This window comes from Mus pahari, chromosome 3, assembly GCF_900095145.1.
Source record: "Mus pahari chromosome 3, PAHARI_EIJ_v1.1, whole genome shotgun sequence".
NCBI lineage: Eukaryota > Metazoa > Chordata > Mammalia > Rodentia > Muridae > Mus > Mus pahari.
The window spans coordinates 23059551-23078420 of NC_034592.1; the positions used below are offsets into that span (position 1 = coordinate 23059551).

General features: G+C 50.2%; 1 protein-coding gene across 2 annotated transcripts in view; it reads right to left on the reverse strand.

The window, feature by feature from the left end:
* Nucleotides 1-9851: 9851 nt before the first annotated feature.
* The window catches only part of Ttll11 (tubulin tyrosine ligase like 11), a 230151-nt gene continuing 221132 nt past the window's right edge, over nt 9852-18870 (reverse strand). For both annotated transcript variants that reach the window (XM_029537002.1, XM_021193514.2), the window contains one exon: nt 9852-10454. In XM_029537002.1, the coding sequence (XP_029392862.1) occupies nt 10195-10454 (260 nt within the window). In that variant the 3' untranslated portion in view covers nt 9852-10194. The remainder of the gene's footprint in view (nt 10455-18870) is intronic.

The following is an 18870-nucleotide window of genomic DNA, read 5'->3' on the forward strand; positions in this document are numbered from 1 at the left end:
GGGGGTGGTTAGGAGCTGACTGGAGCTAGCCCTGGAGGGATGAACAGCGAAGGGGGTCATGGAACGGCACAAAGTGTGGGGTGGGGTGGGGATTACGAGGGTTCAGCAAGGCTGTTCATGGCTTCTGGGAGGGGGTAGCTGTTAGGTTCTTCCCTATTCCCCATTGATGCCTACGGGGGCTTCTCTTAGTGACTGCATGTGCTGATGACCTCATGGCTTACATCTTCCCGGGGAGCAATGTGGTGGGCTCCTCGGTATAGACGAGGCACTGTGGAGGAAAGGCTGAGGCAGTCAGAGAAGACAGCTCATGTAGAGGAGGAATTTTGCAGAGCTATGAGCAAAGGCCAATTCTTTTCATGGGCAAATAGTGTTACAAATCAAGAGCGAGCGTGGTGGCCCAGCAAGGTGGGGGGGACGGGGGCGGGGGCGGGGGCGGGCAGCTGACAGAACAGGGATTGCTGATGGCTCTCTACACACAGAAGAATCTCTCGAAGTGAAAATTAAATCTGTAATGAGATGGTGCTGTATTTCCTATCCACCAATGGGCTAACAGTTGTGTCCCGACAGTACATGCCAGCCTGGCGCTTTCGCACAGGTTTAATGGGGCTGAAAAAGTGCCTAACCCCTTTGAAGTTCAACATAACCACATTGGTGCTATTTTAAAATGCGTGTACCATTTGACCTGGTAATTCTCCCTGCAGGACACGTGACTCTTGTACATAAAGTGAGGTTGTTTGTGACAACTGTCCCTGTGACACTTAGCGACAGACCTGGCAAGATGAAGATATATTGAAGAAAGGAGCCATATAATATGTAATTATAATATATCATGTGCTGGATTCTATAATCGCTAAAAAGCTAAGACCCACTTCCAGGCGTGTACCATGATACAGTGTTAGGTAGGTATCAAAAAACAGTGTTGGGTTGAAAAAGCAGAGAATAAGTTGGTGTGTACAAAACAGAAGAATAGGCACAAACACCGTACACAGACACACATGCACACATACATATAAAAACACATATATATGTATGCACACATACACTCTGCATGTACATACACACACCCACACACATACTCTGCATACACACACATACACACATGCCTAAGAGTTCTTGAATGTACACAGGCTGCCTAAAAAGACAGGGAAACCTGTCAACAGTGACAAGGGGGGATGGGGACACTCCTTGTCACTCTCTGCCTTTACTCTGAATTTTGTTTTAACTCCATGTATTACGCTGTCTTTTTGTCAACTTGACACAGTGAGATGTGTGAAGAGAAAACTCAACTGAGAAAATGACTCCATCAGATTGGCCTACAGAGAATTTTCTGGAGTAATGACAGATTGGGAAAAGGCCCAACTCATTGTGAATGAGCTGGTGGTCATCACCATGGGCTGGTGGTCCTGGGCCATATAAGAAAGCAGGCTGAGCAATCCAAGGGGGAGCAAGCCATTGAGCAGCATCCCTCCATGGTCTCTGCGTTAGCTCCTGTGCCCAGGTTCTTGCTTGAGTTCTTGCCCTGACATTCCTCAGTGGTGCAAATGTATAAACACTGAGTTTTTACAAGTAGCAATCGCCCCCACCCACTGAACATTTTGCACGCCTTAAGGCTTCTCTTAACAAGAACTTTGTCCTTCTCCTCAGCTAAGGGGACACTTCCCAGGCCTCGTGTGAACACAGAAAGACGTGGACAGACTAGCACACAGGGACAGCATCTGGGGCCTACACTGTGTGGATAGAGTCTACTGTTTGCAGGGCCAGGGGCCAGGCTTGGGGACTAAGTCTGTGGATGTCTTCGACTCATGACCTGCAGTAAAAAGAGCAGTGTCTTTCATTTGTCTATTGTCACAAGGAGCTCTGTACCCTCTGGAGTCAGACCTTCTCCGATGGCCACATGGCCAGTAGTAGGGGACAGTGGCTCTATCTGCCATTGCATTCTCCTGGTGTCTGGGTGGCTGCAGCTGACAATGAGCCTGGTTATCGGACAGTCTTATGTTTTTCCCATCACAGCCAGGCACATCGGGTTAGAAGCAGGGCTAGCCAGATTGCTGGAACCCTAGGTCGTGAAATCCCCTCAGTGTTCACTTTGCAGCCAAGCCCAGCCATTTCTGAAGGCTAAGCCCCATGGCTGCTTCAAGGCCTCCATATGAGGTGAAACTCAGCGCAGGGAGACCCGGCAGGCCACAGGGACCATGGCATTCCTGAGATGGCTTCCGGGAGCTGAGAGCTTTCTGGAGACTCTGATGTGCTGCTATGGAGGGACTTCGCCGGACCCTCACACTGCTCTGATAGTGCTGGAGCTTCACCACTTAAAACAACCCATTCATCCAGTTGTTCATTCATTCATTCATTCATTCATTCATTCCTATGCGGGGGTGTGGCATGGCACACATGCGGCAGTCAGAGGACAGGTCATCTGGTTTGGCAGCCAGGTTCTTAATCTATTGAGTCGATTATGTGAGCTCTGGAGGTCCAGATTTGAGACCAGCTCTGGCATTAGCACATGGCTACCACGGGCAAGTTACTTCATCCCAGCTTTGTACCTCAGTTTCCCCAAATGTACACTGGGTTGAAGTTGTGAGTACAGCCAGTCGTTCACTCCCACGAAGGTTCAACCAACAAATACTCCAGCATATACCTGAATGAGTGTAACTAGTGAGAAGGGATGACTCTCCGGGTCGTTACTCCCCCTACAACAGTTAACAACTCTTTCTCCAGCACTTTCACTGAATTAAACACTCAAGTCTAGAGGGGATTTAAAGTATATGGAAAGATGAGTTACATCTCGTCAATACCCACTTTACATAATCGACTTGAACATCCTCAGAGTTTGGTGTCTTCTGGGACCTTGGAATCAATCAGCTTTGGATTTCAAGGACGACTGTCTGGCTGAGACAGGTGTGTCATATGCTGGTGTGGATGGGCGGATGCCACACCCGGGGCAGTAAGAGCTCGTGACCATGTTGCAGTGGGGTTGGGGTGTGGCAAAGGTTCTGTGCAGGTGTGGTTCATAAGTTAGTGTGTATGGGTAGCCTAACTGAGTTTGTAGAAAGTGATTGTGATCCCACATTACTCTCTCGAGTGTACAGGCGAGTACATTTCCCATCATAGCAGTCATGGGATCAGGGCCATATGACAAAGTGATGGCCACGGCGTGTGGGCAGAGACAGAGCTGGCTTTGGCCAGAACAATAACCCAGTCTGCCTCCTGCCTCTCTGGAGAGGAAAGCAGAGCCCAGGTTGGAAGCAGCTAGAGTCACCCTGGACTGCTACCTGGCCTACTAGGTGCGACTATGTGAGCATGAACTGAACCTCCTAGGGAGGCTGCTGACGCCCGCAGTCTCGCTTACTTCTATTCTACCTAGGCTGGTGAAAATATGGACAGAACTCTGTACAGAATGCAAAACTGACAGGGCTTTTCAAGCTAACACATGAAACTTCAAGTAAGTGACTATTTCTGACCTGTCAATCTGTGGCCTGCTTTGCCCCAACACAGTCATGGACAGACCCTGTGTCCAACTGAGGCCAGAAGCTGACGACTCTGGAAATGGCTTAGGGCAGGTCCATGGCAGTGCTGACTGAGGAACTGCAAGGTGATTAGGGTGGCAGACACAGCCTGAGGCTTCAAGAGTCCCCAAGAACCACTCTACGGGGGGGGGGGGAGCCTGTTTCCGTGGACTGAACATCGCTGTCCCATCCCTCTGAAACTCAGCTGTCCAATTCCTCACTCCAGCTGTGACCATGTGAGAAGGCGGGTGTTTGGGAAGCGATTAGGTCAGAGACAAGACTGGAACACTTCTGAAAGGACCCCAGACTGCTCTTCCTGCCAGAGAAAAGTTCAATGAGAAGGAAGAGGGCAGGCTGCAGCCTCAAGGGCCCGCATCAGAACTTGACTATGCTGGCATCCTGAGCTCGGAATCCTAGAACAGGAAGGAATAAAATTCCTGTTGTTCGGCTTATGGTACTTTGCTACGGTGAGCTAAATGGACTCAGTCACCCCACCCCACCTGGACCAAGCTTCTTCCCTGGGGTCTAGCATGGACCAGTTTTGATAACTGTACCCCCTAGCCAGCAAGAGGCTGGCGCTCCAGGACTCGCAGTGGTGGAACCAGAGGTATGGGTCATGGCGGGATTCCAGAGGCTGGCAGTGAACTTGGATGGGTACTTCTCCCGGGACCCCAGCACTACAAAAACCTGGAGTTCACAGGCTCACGGGTAAAAGCTGCAGAGGTGAAGGAAGCATCGGAGGCTGATTCCATGTTGGGGGGGGGGGATACTTGCTAAAGTGATGGGCTAAGAGCTTCTTCCTGAAGAGGCTTACCTCACACGCCCACCTTTCAAAGCAGAGCAAGAAGATCCCCCTTTGGGCTCCCTCGTTTGTAAAAGAATAGTTTATTTTTATTTATTTATTTATTTTACAGCAGACCCCTTACATGGTGGGGGGTGATGTTGGAGCTGCTAGGATTGAAGGCAAATGGGGCCCAATCCCCAGGGATTCTCATCCAATGCCCAGGGCGTTGGGGGAAGGCTGCCGGGTGAAGAGTTTCAATTCCAAGCCTCAAAGCTGCACCCTGGTGCAGAGGACCCAGGACACCGTGCCTGCAGGTGTCCTGCCACCTTCTCCACTAGGCTGAGGGATTCCTGGTAGGCAAACCTGGCTCTCTCTAGAAGATGTGGAGTGACAGCTCTCTCATCCCTAAAGAGCCAAGACCTGTGACACCAAAGCCTGGGCCAAGAAGGCTGTCCCAGCGTTTGAGGACAAGGCATGTGACTGTTCTGTGAAATAGCAACCAAAGGACCTGGGAGTTGTCCGTGGGCACCGCCTGCCTAAGGGGCTTTCTTCCCTAAGTGGCAGAGGGCTGTGCAAAAACCCCAATGTGTCTCTGAAGCCACTGGGGGTGGAGATTTCCAGGGAGCTGGGGGTCTTGCTTTATTTTTAACTCCAGGCCATCTGCTTCCCACTTCCCACCGGGTGGGCCACAGTCTGGGAAATATTCAGAGTGAACATATGCTGCGGGCAGGGGGGGGGAGAAGGGGGAGGAGGTGCAGGGAAGAGGCTGTGGGGCGGAGGGAGGAGGGGCAGGAGGGGGGAGCTGTGTTTTCTGGAGTCGTGGCCACCAGGTTTGCTGGCCAGCGGGGCTCATGGTGGCCTCCTTGCGGCTTCCTCAGCACTTCAGGCTCCGGGGAGGAGCTACATAAGGTGACTTCACATAGAAGGAGCACGGAGAGCAAGCCTCTCGGGACAGGCATCCCTCCGGGAGTCTCTGAAAGGTGGTCAACTTCTAACAGGGCCCTTTCTGCTGAGAGAGTCTGTTCTTCAGGCAGATTTGGAGGATTTCCCAAATTCTCCCTCTGGCTCCCTCAGAATTTCATGGGTCTCTAGAGTCAAGAGCTCTCAAGTAAACAGCAACCACAAGGGGAGAAAATAAAATTAAAGGTGCCCTTTTCTTACCAATTGACCCAAAATGAACAAACATTGTCATTCCCCGCCCCCTCCACCCAGCAGGTTTGCTGTTGAAAATTACCACATAAGAGAAATTGTCAATACTCCATAGCTGTTTATACAGTGAGCTGTGGTTAGCAACACTCAGCCTCATTTTATTACTGCATTTTGTGAAGTTACCAAGACAACTGAGGCTGTAACAGAGCCTTGACTTCATGCGACATGAAAATTTAATAAAGAATTTTGAAAGGCTTTTAAGAGGTGGGAGTGGCAGAGGGAGGTGGGCTTGAGGTCTCCACAGACTTCCAGGAGCCTCTCCTGCCAGGGCTCATGGTCTGCCAGTGAGTTTCCTGGCAGCCATTGCTTCCAGCATATGGACACCATACCTTTTCTCTCAGACGTTTGTGAAGACAGTTCCCAGGTGCCAAGTCTCATGCCAGGCTCGTTGTGACCGTTTTGACGTGATCTCTGATGCATGGGAGAGGGACAAGTGTCAGGGAGGGAAAGTCACCCATCGGGTCACTCACCCGACAGACCAGGCAAATTCAGACTCTTATGAGACTTCCCGAAGAGATGGCCTCTGCCAGCTTCTCCATTCTGGTGTGAAATAGGGAAAATACCTCAGTAGCCCAAGTGAGGCCCGAGAGAAGGGTGACATCTGGGGTCCACAGCCCTGGTCAGATTCAGCGTAAACGCTTCCTGTGGAAAGAAACGTTTCCCAGAAGCCTCTTGGTGAGCAGATTTTGCTGTACAGGGAGGCAAAGGATCTGTTTCTCTGTTTTCCAGATCAGACTCAGAAGCAAAGAACTTCAAGCAATGAGGAAAATGGCATTCAGTGTGTGTGTGTGTGTGTGTGTGTGTGTGTGTGTGTGTGTGTGTGTGTGTGTTTTGTGTGTTCATACATTTGTGTGTACACGCGCATGTGTGCACTCACACACGTGTGAATATATGCACTTCGTGCATGTGCCTGTGTGTGCTCTCACATGTATGAGTGTGCAAGCATTGTGTATGTGAACACACGTCTGACTATGCATGCATGAGTGTGTGAGTGCACACAGGTGTGTGTGTATATGCATGTGTGTAAGTATAAACAGAGGCAGCATGTTTTTTTCCAGTTAAAGCAAAGCAAAACTTTTGGTCATAAGAATAGGCAACTGGAGAGCTTCCATTCTGCTCAGTTTCTTTGTCTCTGGGAACAAGAAACACATGTTGCATTATTTTGTGAGAAATAGTGTGTGGGAAGATTTCATCAGAAGAAATGGGAGAGTGGCATCAGTTGATAATCAGGTAGGTTTCAGGCTGTATGGCTCACTGGTGCATTTCTCTCTTCAAGCAAGGGCAGTTCTCTGCTGCTGGGAACGCAGCTCCCAGATGAGGGCTCGTGAGTCCTGCGCTTCAAGAGCAGGCACCCAGGGCCAGCCCAGTCCTCACTCACAGCTGGGGACTAACGGACATTAGCCAAGGGACGAAGCGGGGCAGTTCAAGCTGGTTTTCAGAGTAGTACTTCTGCCAGTCAGAAGGCCAACTCCAGACATTTGAGGAATGGCAATGAATGGCTTCAAGTTTGTGTTGATGAAAGGCAGCCGGGAGGGAGGAGGGAGGGAGTCAGTCACTCCGGCTTCATTCATCTTGATTGACATTATTCAAGAAAGCTTTTACTTCTGTCCTGCTACAGTTGCTAGAACCCAGAAGCAAGTGTGAAGGCAAGCAGACACCCCGCCAGCACATGGTCTGCATAAATACTTCTGCACTTCCATGCTTTTGTTGTCTTTCCCAGTCTCCCCAAGACATGGAGAGAGGGTACTGCCCAGTTATGTGGTCGAGGACCTGGAGTTCTTACGGTCTGTGTAATAGAGGAATAAGTCAGAGGGCCCATGTCCCTAGAATTCCCAGGTGTACTCTGGTGGCAGCACGGGCTGCCACGTCTCCCTAACTGGGCTTTGGATGGGTGTCAGAAAGACTGGTGACAGTCCTCAGCTTTCACTGGGTAGCTGAGCGGATCAGACAAGAAAATTCCTTTAAAAGAACCCCTTGAACTGTGAAACGCTGGGAACATGTTCATTCACACAACAAAGGGAGTCTTTAGAATAATCTAGAAAGACACGGAATGGTTTTCAAGTGCCTGTCCAGTCCTAACCATCTATGCCCACAGCAGACTACCTTCTCTGAACGAGGAATAGGGCCAAGGCCATTCAGCCCATTAGTTCTTAGAGTCCACGGCTGAAGGAGAGGGGTGTACACACACACACACACACACACACACACACAATTGAGAACCGGGGGATTTTCAGCCAGTTATTTCAGTGATGCTTCGAAAGTCATGATTCGTCAGGACATTCGCAGCACATGCAGAGGTGAATGTCTCAGTTTCCTATCACTTCAACCAGCACCTGCTGGACCGCTGTTCTGTGTCCTAGCAACTGGCCTGCATCCAACAGCACACGCTGCGGCTGCATTCCCACGGGTGAGTTTGACAAAGAAGAGGGCTTTCTGGGTTCCTGGACATACATGGAAGAGGCCGCTCATTCTGTGAGGGATGGGAATGGGGGTGGCTGAGGGCTGTAGCAGGATGCTTGAACTGAAGCTGCAAAGTTGCTTTCTGTTGCCCAGAGGGATCTGATTGGATCAGGTAGTGAGAAGCAGCAAGGGTCTGGTGAGGAATCTGGAGCAGGGCCTGCCCGAATCTTCCGACTTACTGTTTTCCTGACAGCAGATTCTAAGGGCTCTAAGGAGCCAGAGTGTCAAAACCAGGATTGTGGGGTCCTCATAGGGAAGAAATCGAGGGGCCTGATCAAAGGCCCTTGCTTGGGGGCAGTTTTAGCAGGCTTTGAAGGTTCTCTCTGGCGTTCTTGCTCCCTCTAGGATGTTAGGGAGGGAGGGACAGAGGGGTCTGGGGCCATATCTGAGAGGGACTGGCTTAGGTCTGAGCTAGGGAAAAGACATACAGTTCCTAAGAGGGAACCCCTTTTCCCCATCATTTCCTTGGAGCGTGGAAGCACAGAGCTACAGGAGGCCTTGCTGTGCTGGGATGAGGGATAGAGGCGGGCATCTTGCAGGACCAGCATCTAAACCATAAAGTTTAATGCTGTGTCCTTGTCCAGCCTCAGGCAGAGGCAAAGCTGAGCCTTGTCTGCAGGCTGCGATGCATCTCCAGGGTCCTTGCAAAGAAGGTACCTAAGCCACAGGCAGTCACAGAGCTTGCCACACTCACAGACCACCCCCATCCCTGGGTCTGCCCGGGCTCTTGGCTTACTTCCTTCCCTGCTAGGGGCGGTCTGCCTGTCACTCACTTCACTCTCACACCTTCCAAAAGGCGAGGGTCTAGTCCCCAAAGCAAGTAAACACAGTGGTGCATCTGGGAAGTGGAAGGGGGGGGGGTAGAAGTCTCCTGGTGCTCCCTCTCAAAGTACAGCAGCCTGGAAAATTCATCCAACAGACCTGGGACAGGGGCCAACTTGTCAGTGACAGGCTTCTGTACCCATCACGGATGATGTAGTCACATCCTTAGGGTATGGAGCCCACCAAGGTCATGTGCAACAGACCCAGGAACCCGCTTCCAGGACAGAACGGCTCTGAAACTGTGCAACCAACAGTAGCCTACCTCCAGACGACAGGCATGGTGTAGAGGCCAGCTCTCACCATGAGTGCTGACGTTTTTTTTTATATCGCTGCACTGGCTAAGTTCAACCTCTTGAACCCCTTTCCCCTCTGCGCCTCTCCCAGACTCCGCTCCATGCTGGCAAGCACTTTCTAAAGATTCATTTTGAGAAACAGTGTCAAGTCAAAGCTTTATTTAATAGCTTTCTACAGCTGTACAGCTCAAGGCTGGTTAAAGAATGTCCCCACACACTTCTCATTTGGGACTTCTGTGAAACCCACTTGGATTCCAAGGAGCAGCAACCAAGGTGTCCCACCTCTGCCCCTCGGAGTAGACACTCGAGAACACTGGTTGTTATGGTCTAGGCTACCATATGCTCTACACACACATCTGCTTGTCCTGCCTTATGGTCTCCCCTCTGAAGCCCCTCCCCTCACTCAGGGCTCACAGCACAGTGCTGGGTACACAGTGGCTCTTGGCCATTGGGTCAGTCCCCCACCTTTGCAGGGGTTCCCTGGAACCTGGATGGGGAGACTGAAGACCTTACTGTGTTATTTCTTAATTATTTCTTGATTAGTATTAAATAAAACATTGCAGCAACAGGCAAGTTAACAAAAAAGTGAGGTCAGTCTGTAAAGGACACCCGTGCAGCACATGATCGGAGGTGTCCACCTTCTTCATATTTCAACTTCGTTTCAGGGAATGGGCAGAAGGAAAGACATGCTATGATGCTAAGCTCTGACCAGCAGGCTCTCAGACCCCGGTGTGACTGTTCTCTACATCCACAGCTCTCTGCCTTATCATGGTCTGTCCTTCCCCTTCCCCTCCCCCTCCATTCCCATGCCGCCCCAAGCACAGCAGAAACTGTCCCAGTTGATGCTTCCCAGGAGCCCAGAATAGTAGGTGCCATCTGTCACATCTTGGATGTCATATATCCACTGATGATTCCTAAACAGGGTGGGTCTCCATGAAGTGCTGGGAAGGGGGCGGGCAAGGATTGGCCGTGTGAGGCAAAAGCCCTACGGAACACAGAGAGGACAGGTGACTGCGGCTGGAACCCTAGTGGCTCCCAACAGATGCGGAGAAGCCCAGGGTACTCAGCCCCCACGGGCACGCCTTCTTCCAGGACAGAGTGGCCTTCAGGACAGAGCGTGTCAGGAGTGAGAGAGCTTGCTAGCCCCGATTACTCGGGGTGCAGAGCTGCTTGTGGCTGAATGCTCTGGGCGGTTCATCTGGGGTGGATTTCTTTGGTGGGGCCGGCCCCGACGGCACAGCAAGCGTTTTTCATCTAGCAGGGACAGGTGGTATTCACACAGGTCAATCAGGGACGCCACCTGCTCATGGAGAGGTTGCAGCTTGAACTTCCTCTGGGCCAGGAAGAAGAAAGCTTCGACAAATGCCTGCAGACACATCCCTGTGGACAAAGAGATGCTGTCAGAGAGCTCATGGTAGCTCAGGGACGCTCAACCCTGAGGACGCACAGCCACTAGGGACAGTCAGGCCCGTCTTCTCACTGTACCTCCATGCAGGAAATGCCACATGAGGCCAGCACACAGAGGATCTTCCATGCTCAGGCACCTGCTCTTAAATGGCCCCAGGAAGGGAACACAGAGTCTCAGAGCTGTGGGTATTGTCTGAGTAGAAATGGTTGTGCTTGGATTTTAACCTCTTAGTCCTGGGCACCACGATGAACCGTGTTCCCATGAAAACCCTGCTCCCAAACTCTCACCATTAGAGGCATCATGTCGGCTAAATCACTGACCACAGAGCGCTCCATTCTGATGTGGGCGTATGCAGTCAATTGTATCTTAAGGTTCCTGCATTTTGTTACTTGTGAAACTTACTGAGGGAAGTAAACCCAACGCCCTCCTCTTTGGCTGTCATGTTGTGAGTCCCCTCCCTCCCTACAAACCACAGGTGCTTGTATTGAGTGCTTGGTCTCCAGCTGAGGGCACTATTTGTGCAGGTTGCATGAGGGTGCATAATATCGGATGCAGGTATTTGTGACTGAGAATATACATGTATGTAGAGGTCAGAGGTCAACCTTGGGTGTTGTTCTCTATCATTCCTGGTTTATTTTTGAAACTGGGTTTCTCACCGGGACTCATCAATTGGCTAAGGTGACTGGCCAGGGAGCCCCAGGGATCTGCCTCTCTCTCCCTCTCCAGCTCTGGGACTCTGATCCTGCACCACCATGGTGGCATTTCCTGTGGGTTTTGGGGACCCAACTCTAGTCTCCATGCATTTCTAGTGGCTAAGGATACCTTTTTAAGTACTTTACTGGCCATTTATGTTTCTGCTTTTCAGATCTGCCTGTTCAGTTCATTACTGATAAATTGGAAAACTTGGGGCTTGGTGTGTTTGTTGTAACCGATACGTGTTTGGTCAGATGTGCAGTAGATGTGTGTTCTCTTCTCTCTGGGGATGACTTTGTGCTGAGCAGAAGCCTCGTACCTGCACGGAATTCCTGTCGTCATTTCCTGGGATTGTTTCCTGTGCTGCTGGGAGTCCTGCTCAGAAAGTTTTTGCCTAAGCATTTTCCCTCCAAGCCCTCCCTGCCCTTTTCTTGGCGGCGACACCTGCCACAGCATGTGCTAGGTTTGTTTTGTGACCCTCTGGCTGCTTTGTGTCTAGTTCATCGTTGTCTCCCAGTGACAGGAATCCAGAAGGGGCTTGGTAAAGACACACTAGATTAGTGAGCGGCTGCTCAGCTGGCGGGCTGGCCGAGTGGGTGGGAGAATGATGTGTCTGTCTGAGGTGTTTTATAGATACTGTTACTGATCCTCTTGGGATCCCAGAGAGATTATTATTATTGCTATACTCTACAGATGAGGAACAAGACAGAGATGAAGTAACTTCATAAGGTCACTGACAGAGAATAGTGCTGTAGGAAGAAATCAGTTTTAAAACCAACTGAGTCCACATGAAAAGGAACCATAGAGTCTAGATCTGTGTGTTTCCCAGGGATTCTCAGGGAGGTAACAACTGACCAGAGGCGGCAGGACAAGGTGTGCTAGCTGACACTGGCCCTGCCTCTGCTACTCTATACCAGGCGATACTGAGCTGTAGCTATAACCTGGGACCTGAGAATACCTTTGACTCGGGAATGTGAGTGGGTCAAAATATATTTTTGATTCTTTCCAAACACATCAGTTTTTTTCGACTCGGCTGCTCTTTACTATAGATGTCCCACAAGTCCCTTGCTCCACAGAGGAGACAGCAAAGAATGTGAGAGTCTTGTGGAAGATCCTTTCTATGTAAGCAGAAGCCTGTTGTGGAGAGGTGGAAAGAGAGGGAAGCAGGAGGCAGAGGTGTTCCACCTCTTGGCTAGGACTTGCTCTGCTGTGTGTGTGTGTGTGTGTGTGTGCGTGCGCGAGCGCGCATGTCCTGTGCGGATGACCACGGATGTGTCTGAGCATAAGAGTCTGTGCATGGGAATGTGTGTGTTCGCGATGTTTGGGCAGGATGATGCCCAGCTTGCAGCCAGAGAAGCTCACTCACCCTTCAAACTCCCAGCTCCGTGATCTAAACATTTCTTCTCAAAGCCTGGGCCACCAAGAGGCCTGTCTGAAACTGTGCACCCATCTCACTGGCCCACCAAAGGCGGAGTCTGAGGCTGTGCACCCCTGGCATCTGACAAGATAAGGAGCTGGGCCAGAACGTATCCAGTCACCTCATCAATCACACTGCTTACTCAATTGAGCTGATAGTTCCTACAGCCAGTCTTGGCCCGTGAAGGAAGCAGCCCGCCATTTATACTCTGGCTCAAGCCCGTCTCAACTCTGTGCTAATCACCACTGTCTTGTTGAAATGTTGATTCTGGGGTGAGGCCAGAGACATTCATGTTGTTGGGTCTGGTGGCTGGTGACCTCTGGGCTGCACTGAGCAGCAGGATAGGGACATGCAGCATCTTGTATCTTAGGGGGATCCCTATTGTTCCCTCCACTGAAGGCTGCTTGTGAGGCCAGCTGCTATTCACAGACGGAATACGACAAGGAGATGAGCCCATAGCCGACCTATTTGGATGAAGACATTCTGAAGGAGGAGGAGTGTTTAATTTGATAACCTTGGCTTCCTTTTTAGTCAGTCTTTCCCAGTTTCCTAGAGTGAACATATATACGAAAATAAACCCCAAAGGTGGATTTTGTCTTTTGAGGCAGGTGGAAAAGGGTCTTGTAGTTCAGGCTGCCCTCAATTTTGTATACTCCTCCTGCCTCAGTCACTAAGTGCTGTGATTGCATATCTGCACCCCTACACTTGACCTGCAATGGGAAACTCTAGTGGGCATGAAGGGGTGGCTACGGGGGCACCTGCTTCTCCATGGTGACCCCGAGCTTGAAGATGGGTACATATGTTGCTTTGAAAAAACATTGCAAACACACACACACACACACACACACACACACACACTCACCAGTTCCCCTCCCCAATTATCCTTGAGGGTGTGTTTCAAGACTCCCAGCGAATACCTGAAGCTACAACCAATACCGTACTGTACATCCTATTTTTCCCCCTGCATGTCCTGCAGCAACACAACATAGAACCAGAATTAATCGTCTCTTCCTTTTCTATCCCCGATGCTACCCTTGAGTCACTGATCACTGGCGCATCACCAGTACGGCCACGCTGTTACAGCCACCTGGTATAGATGGTTGCTAAGTGACTAACAGTCAGGTGGTGCACACAGTGTGGATACACTGGACAGGGAGACGATTCACGGTTCTGGTGGGATAAACAGGTCATCCTGGGATTCTATCATGCGATTCAGATACATACTTTACAATGTAAGAACTATTTATTTCTAGAATCTTTCTCTTAGTATTTTAAGACCAATGTTGATAGTGGAAGTAGGAAAGCCAGGCTTTGCATAAGAGGGAAAACAGAAGGATAACAGGCACCAGTGACTCACACAGTATGCTGTCGTGACCCATAAGCTCACAGCCCTCCTGTAGACCTGTTTACCCCACAGGACTCTTGGCTCTTTATAACCTGTAAGGGCACTGCCATCACTGTGGAATCCTTGCTCGCCACTGTCATTTTACCCAAGATCTGGGTGGCACATGCCGTCTGAGTCAGTCAATAATCCACGTCAGGACCAGACCCCAGCTCCACCTCCAGCACAGGGTACTCCCAAACCACACAGCATCCCACTCCCAGAAGAAAAACTGAAAAAGCCGAGCATGTAGCACATGACTGATGATCTCAGCATTTGGGAGGCAGAGACAGGAGGATTGCCGAGAGTTTAAGGCCAATCTGGTCTGTCTGGAGAATCCCAGGCTAGTGAGGGCTCTATAGCAAAATCCTGCCTCATAAAAGACAGAATGAGAGAGAGACAGAGAGAGAGACAAAGAGACAAACTGAGAGAGAGAAAAAAATACAACAAAAGGAAAGAAAAAAATTAAAACAAAAATATTAAAGCTGGGGCCAGGTGAGAAGGCCGCCTCTAGTTGGCCACTGGCCCTGTGGGGACTCCCCATGGAAGGCCATGAGGACTGGGAGTGGGACACACCTCGCGCAGCACACCAGTCAAGACCCCGACAACTGAAGCACATCTGAGTCTCAGGAGATTTCTGTTCCTCTTTTTGTCAAGCTGCCCAGAGTAGGATGGCCTGCGCAAGTCAGCACTCAGCAGGTTCCCCAGAACGGAACCTTTTTATGGCTGCAAGGAATTGCAGATGGGACGAATTGAGGAAGACAGCAGGGGTTGCACAGGAGAAAATTTATGGTTGGAGTCAGGGTTAGCAGGGATAGGGTCCTGGGGTTCCCACCAGCAAGCGGGGCAAGCCTGGGCTCAGCGGGAGCAGCAATTCCTAGCTACTGGAAGACCAGCCTTGTTAGGAGTAGCCTGGGAGCAGGCAGAGCCTGTCCTCCTCCCTTATTATTCTTTATGTAAAATGCAACGCCAGCTGTAACTATAGTGATGCTCAGGCCCAAGGACCCCCTCCCCCACCCCAGAGCACTCGGGAAGGTGAGTGTCACTCATTTGTGATAGCGTGAACCAGAGTCTGCTTGCTCTCTCTCTCTCTCCTCCCTCCCCCCCCCCTCTGGCTCTCTCTTGCGTGCTCTCTCTCTCTCCGAGGCAGGGTCTTACTCTGTAACCCACTCTGTCCTAGTACCCATTATGTAGCTCATAGCAAACCTCCTGCTTCAGTGTCTGAATTACAGGTGTGAGCAGATGCTTTTCCAGGTTGCTGGGCGGCCTTCAGGACTGATACTCTAATGTCATCACAGTGTTCCGGAAAGGCCAGGTGAGACGGTGCACACCTGCAGCCCCAGCACTTGGGAGGCTAAAGCTGGAGGCTTGGTTGAACCCAGGAGTTGCTGAAACAAACAGCCAAATCCATTAAAATTGTGTCTTAATGCATCATTTCTCCACCACTCTCAGACAATGACTTCTCATATTAGCTAGCTCTTACGGAGAATGGTATAATAAGCAATTGATACACAACTGCTTTTTTTTCTTTTCTTTTCTTTTCCTTTTTTTCTTTTTTGGTTTTTCTAGACAGGGTTTCTCTGTGTAGCCCTGGCTGTCCTGGAACTCACTCTGTAGACCAGGCTGGCCTCAAACTCAGAAATCTGCCTGCCTATGCCTCCCAAGTGCTGGGATTAAAGGCGTACACCACCACCGCCCAGCTCTGCTTTTATTTCTCATTCATTTCCTAACAATACTCCCCCATATCAGGATTGTTGAGGATATTTATATACATATACATATCCCCAACATATATATATATATATATATATATATATATATATATATATATATCACATTGATCTAGTAATTAAGTTCATATCTAAATTCTTCTGTCCTCATAAGTACCCACGGGGACAGAGCACAGGAATGGTGAGGTAAGACAGCGTTAAAGCCATTGGGTAATTGCTCACAAGCTAAGCCAAGGCAACCATCAGATTGTGTGTGTGGTGTGCTCACTGTGGACTTCAAGCTTAACAGCCGTTCTACTATTTAACACAGTGATGACAGACCTAGAAATTTCCCAAACAAATGATTCCTTCAGGAGGAACTACAGTGCATTCTCTCCTATGGGTGGTTCATTGCCAATTCTTGTCCGCATAGGACAGAATTTCCGTGGCCTCACAACCTTGACTGTAGTTTACGAATGGTGTCACATGTGCTCACTCTTGATGGTGCTTTACCCTGTTTCCTCCTACAGCTGGCTTTAACATCCACAGGTCCCCAGGAGCTCTGTGTGTTCTGGAGGCACGCTTGACACAGGCATTATGATGTTCATTGTACAGGACAGACAGACATTGACACCAGCTGGGACAGCCCCATGGAAATCCTCCTGTGAAGATTTGCAGATGGGGGAAAATGGTATGGTTCTGACTAGGGCATCCTGAACTTCACGATCCCCTGGCAGAGCCAGGGGAGGAACACTGAAATGCAGATAGAGCCCTCAAGCCAGAGAGTCCAATCAGGGAGTCTAACGCAGGGACTGAAAACCTGTCTTCATAAATTCTGGGGTGCTGCTGAGGGCTGGGGACCAGGGACCTCATTTGGAGGCAAGCCCTCCCCTAACTGAGTCTTGTCTGGATGAACTTTGCTCTGACTGTCCTGAAGTGAGAAACTTGACTTTGGGCTAAAGACATTTTTTAAAAAGATGTTTATTTTAAGACATTGATTGGGAGAAACCCAAGCTGTTATTTAAAGTCTAATGATAGATCTGAGAAACTATGGACCTGTTCCAAGGTTGTCCTGGACCCTCCCTTGGATTCTGAGAGACTGTACACTGTTGATTCTTGTGTGCTCGCTGATCTACTGCTAAGTAGGGAGAGTTTCTTGACCCTTCCTGGCCCCTGTCCCATCAGTCTTACTAAGGTGTAATAGGCTAAGAAGGTTCTAGAAGGCTAGGTCACGGATGGCCCTGTAGGCCATGGCAGAAGATTTCAGGCTGAAGAAGAAGGGAGACCAGTGGGGAGCTGTGAAGTAACAAGACAGCGGTGTCTCCATGCTCAGACCAAGTGGTATGCGGCGGGTGTGAAAGAAGATGGCGACACTGCACCAGCTCAAACAAAGGCTGATAGTGGTGCCTTGGACTGCTATAGCAGTGGGGGTGAAGGTACTAAGGATGAGCAGATTCTAGACAAAGCCTAAGAGCAGCTCCAGTGTAAGCTGTGATCTCCCCATGGGCTACATGTAGGTGTGAGGGAAAAGCAAGAGGCTTGGCAAAACAGAGCCAGGAGACAGGCCTTCCCTTGGTTTTCAAACACTGTATGCCCAAGATAACTGGAGGACCTTGCCAGAGAGGCACTTTTCCACCCCCTTCTTCCGAAGGTGTTGTCTGTCCACAGTGAGCATCAGGAAATGCACTTGACACGGTGGATTTGGGGGCCTTCGGGATGAACACTCCAATGTGACTGTGTCTTGAAGGACTCTTCTGGAGGCAGCATAGTGAGGAAGCCCAGAGGATGCTGTCTGGGAGAGCTAGGACGGTATGTACTGGCCTTGCACAGGACAGTGAAGAGCCCTTGAGGATGCTGGGGGAGGATGCTGTGGGAGGATGCTGGGGGAGGATGTTGGGGAAGGATACTGGGGGAGGATGCTGGGGAAGGATGCTGGGGAAGGATGCTGGGGAAGGTCCCTTTAAAGTCTCACTGCCCACCATCTCTGTCCTCAGTCGGCCCAGGCTGCCATAGAATTCTACAGATTTGATGACAGAGAGCAGTGTGGTCAAATTGCCTTACACTCGAGGCTGGAAGTTCCAACCCCGGCATCCAGCATGGTCAGGCTCTTGGGAGACCATTAAGTGCCTTCAAAGGTCAGGGAGTGAACGGGCAAGTCCTCTGCTGTCTTTTCTGATGAGGGAACTATCACAATTGGAAAGGGGACTCATTTAACACTATCCACTTCCTTAGAGACCCTATCTCTTTGATCCATAATCCATCTTGAATGAGGTGGGGGGAAGGGTGCTACGATCCAGTCCAGAGCTTCCGTTCTGAAGCTGAGGCGGCCCTGCCACTTGGGAATACTCTTTCCATCTCCCTAATCTCTGAATCCCAGAGCCATTTAGGAAGAAATTAAAGCCACCTCACTTCTCTCCCTGCCCCTCCACCTGCCGCAGGGAGGCCCCCTCCAGGCCAGGCTTGGGCACTGGAAACATCCCGTGATATCAGTGTCTTTACATGCGTGTTACAGCCAAAGCGACCAACAACAATCGCTCTCAGTTACTGAGTCTTTTTCCGTGAAAACTCTGAGATAAAAACTGCCTGCACATTATTCAATTGGATTGTACCAAAATCACATAAAGCAGGTGCTGTTCAAAGCCATTTTACATTCAAGAACCATGCTAAAGTCACCGGGCTGGCAGGTGCCACCCGGGCCAACAGCCTCTCAACAGTTCCCCATTGCTGCGTTTAGTCTTCAAACATCTGGCCCCAGGACTGCAAACAAACATCAACATCAGCAACAAAACACGTAACGAAGAAAAGGAAATTCCAGGAGCAAAACCAACCTTGGCGTGAATAACGGTTGGGCGCCATCCGTCTCTGCCAGATGTCAGGAATGAGAGGCAAGATACACGGGTGTTTGCGAACATGTTTTCCCCACACCTAAAGATAAGCTGTGGAGTGGGATTTGAAACTTCACTTGGGTTGACAGATGGGAGAGAGCAGCCTTTGAAAGGCTCCGATTGCAGACTCACACCTCTCTCTCACTGGAGATAGCCATTGCATATTGAGCTGTAGCCACCGGCAGGACATGGCCTCATTCTGTCAATCAACCGGTGATGGAGGGCCCTCTAGCTCCAGCTGGTACATGGTCCGATCCTCTCACACACTGAGTGGTATTGGGCACAACTGACTTGAGGAGTGCA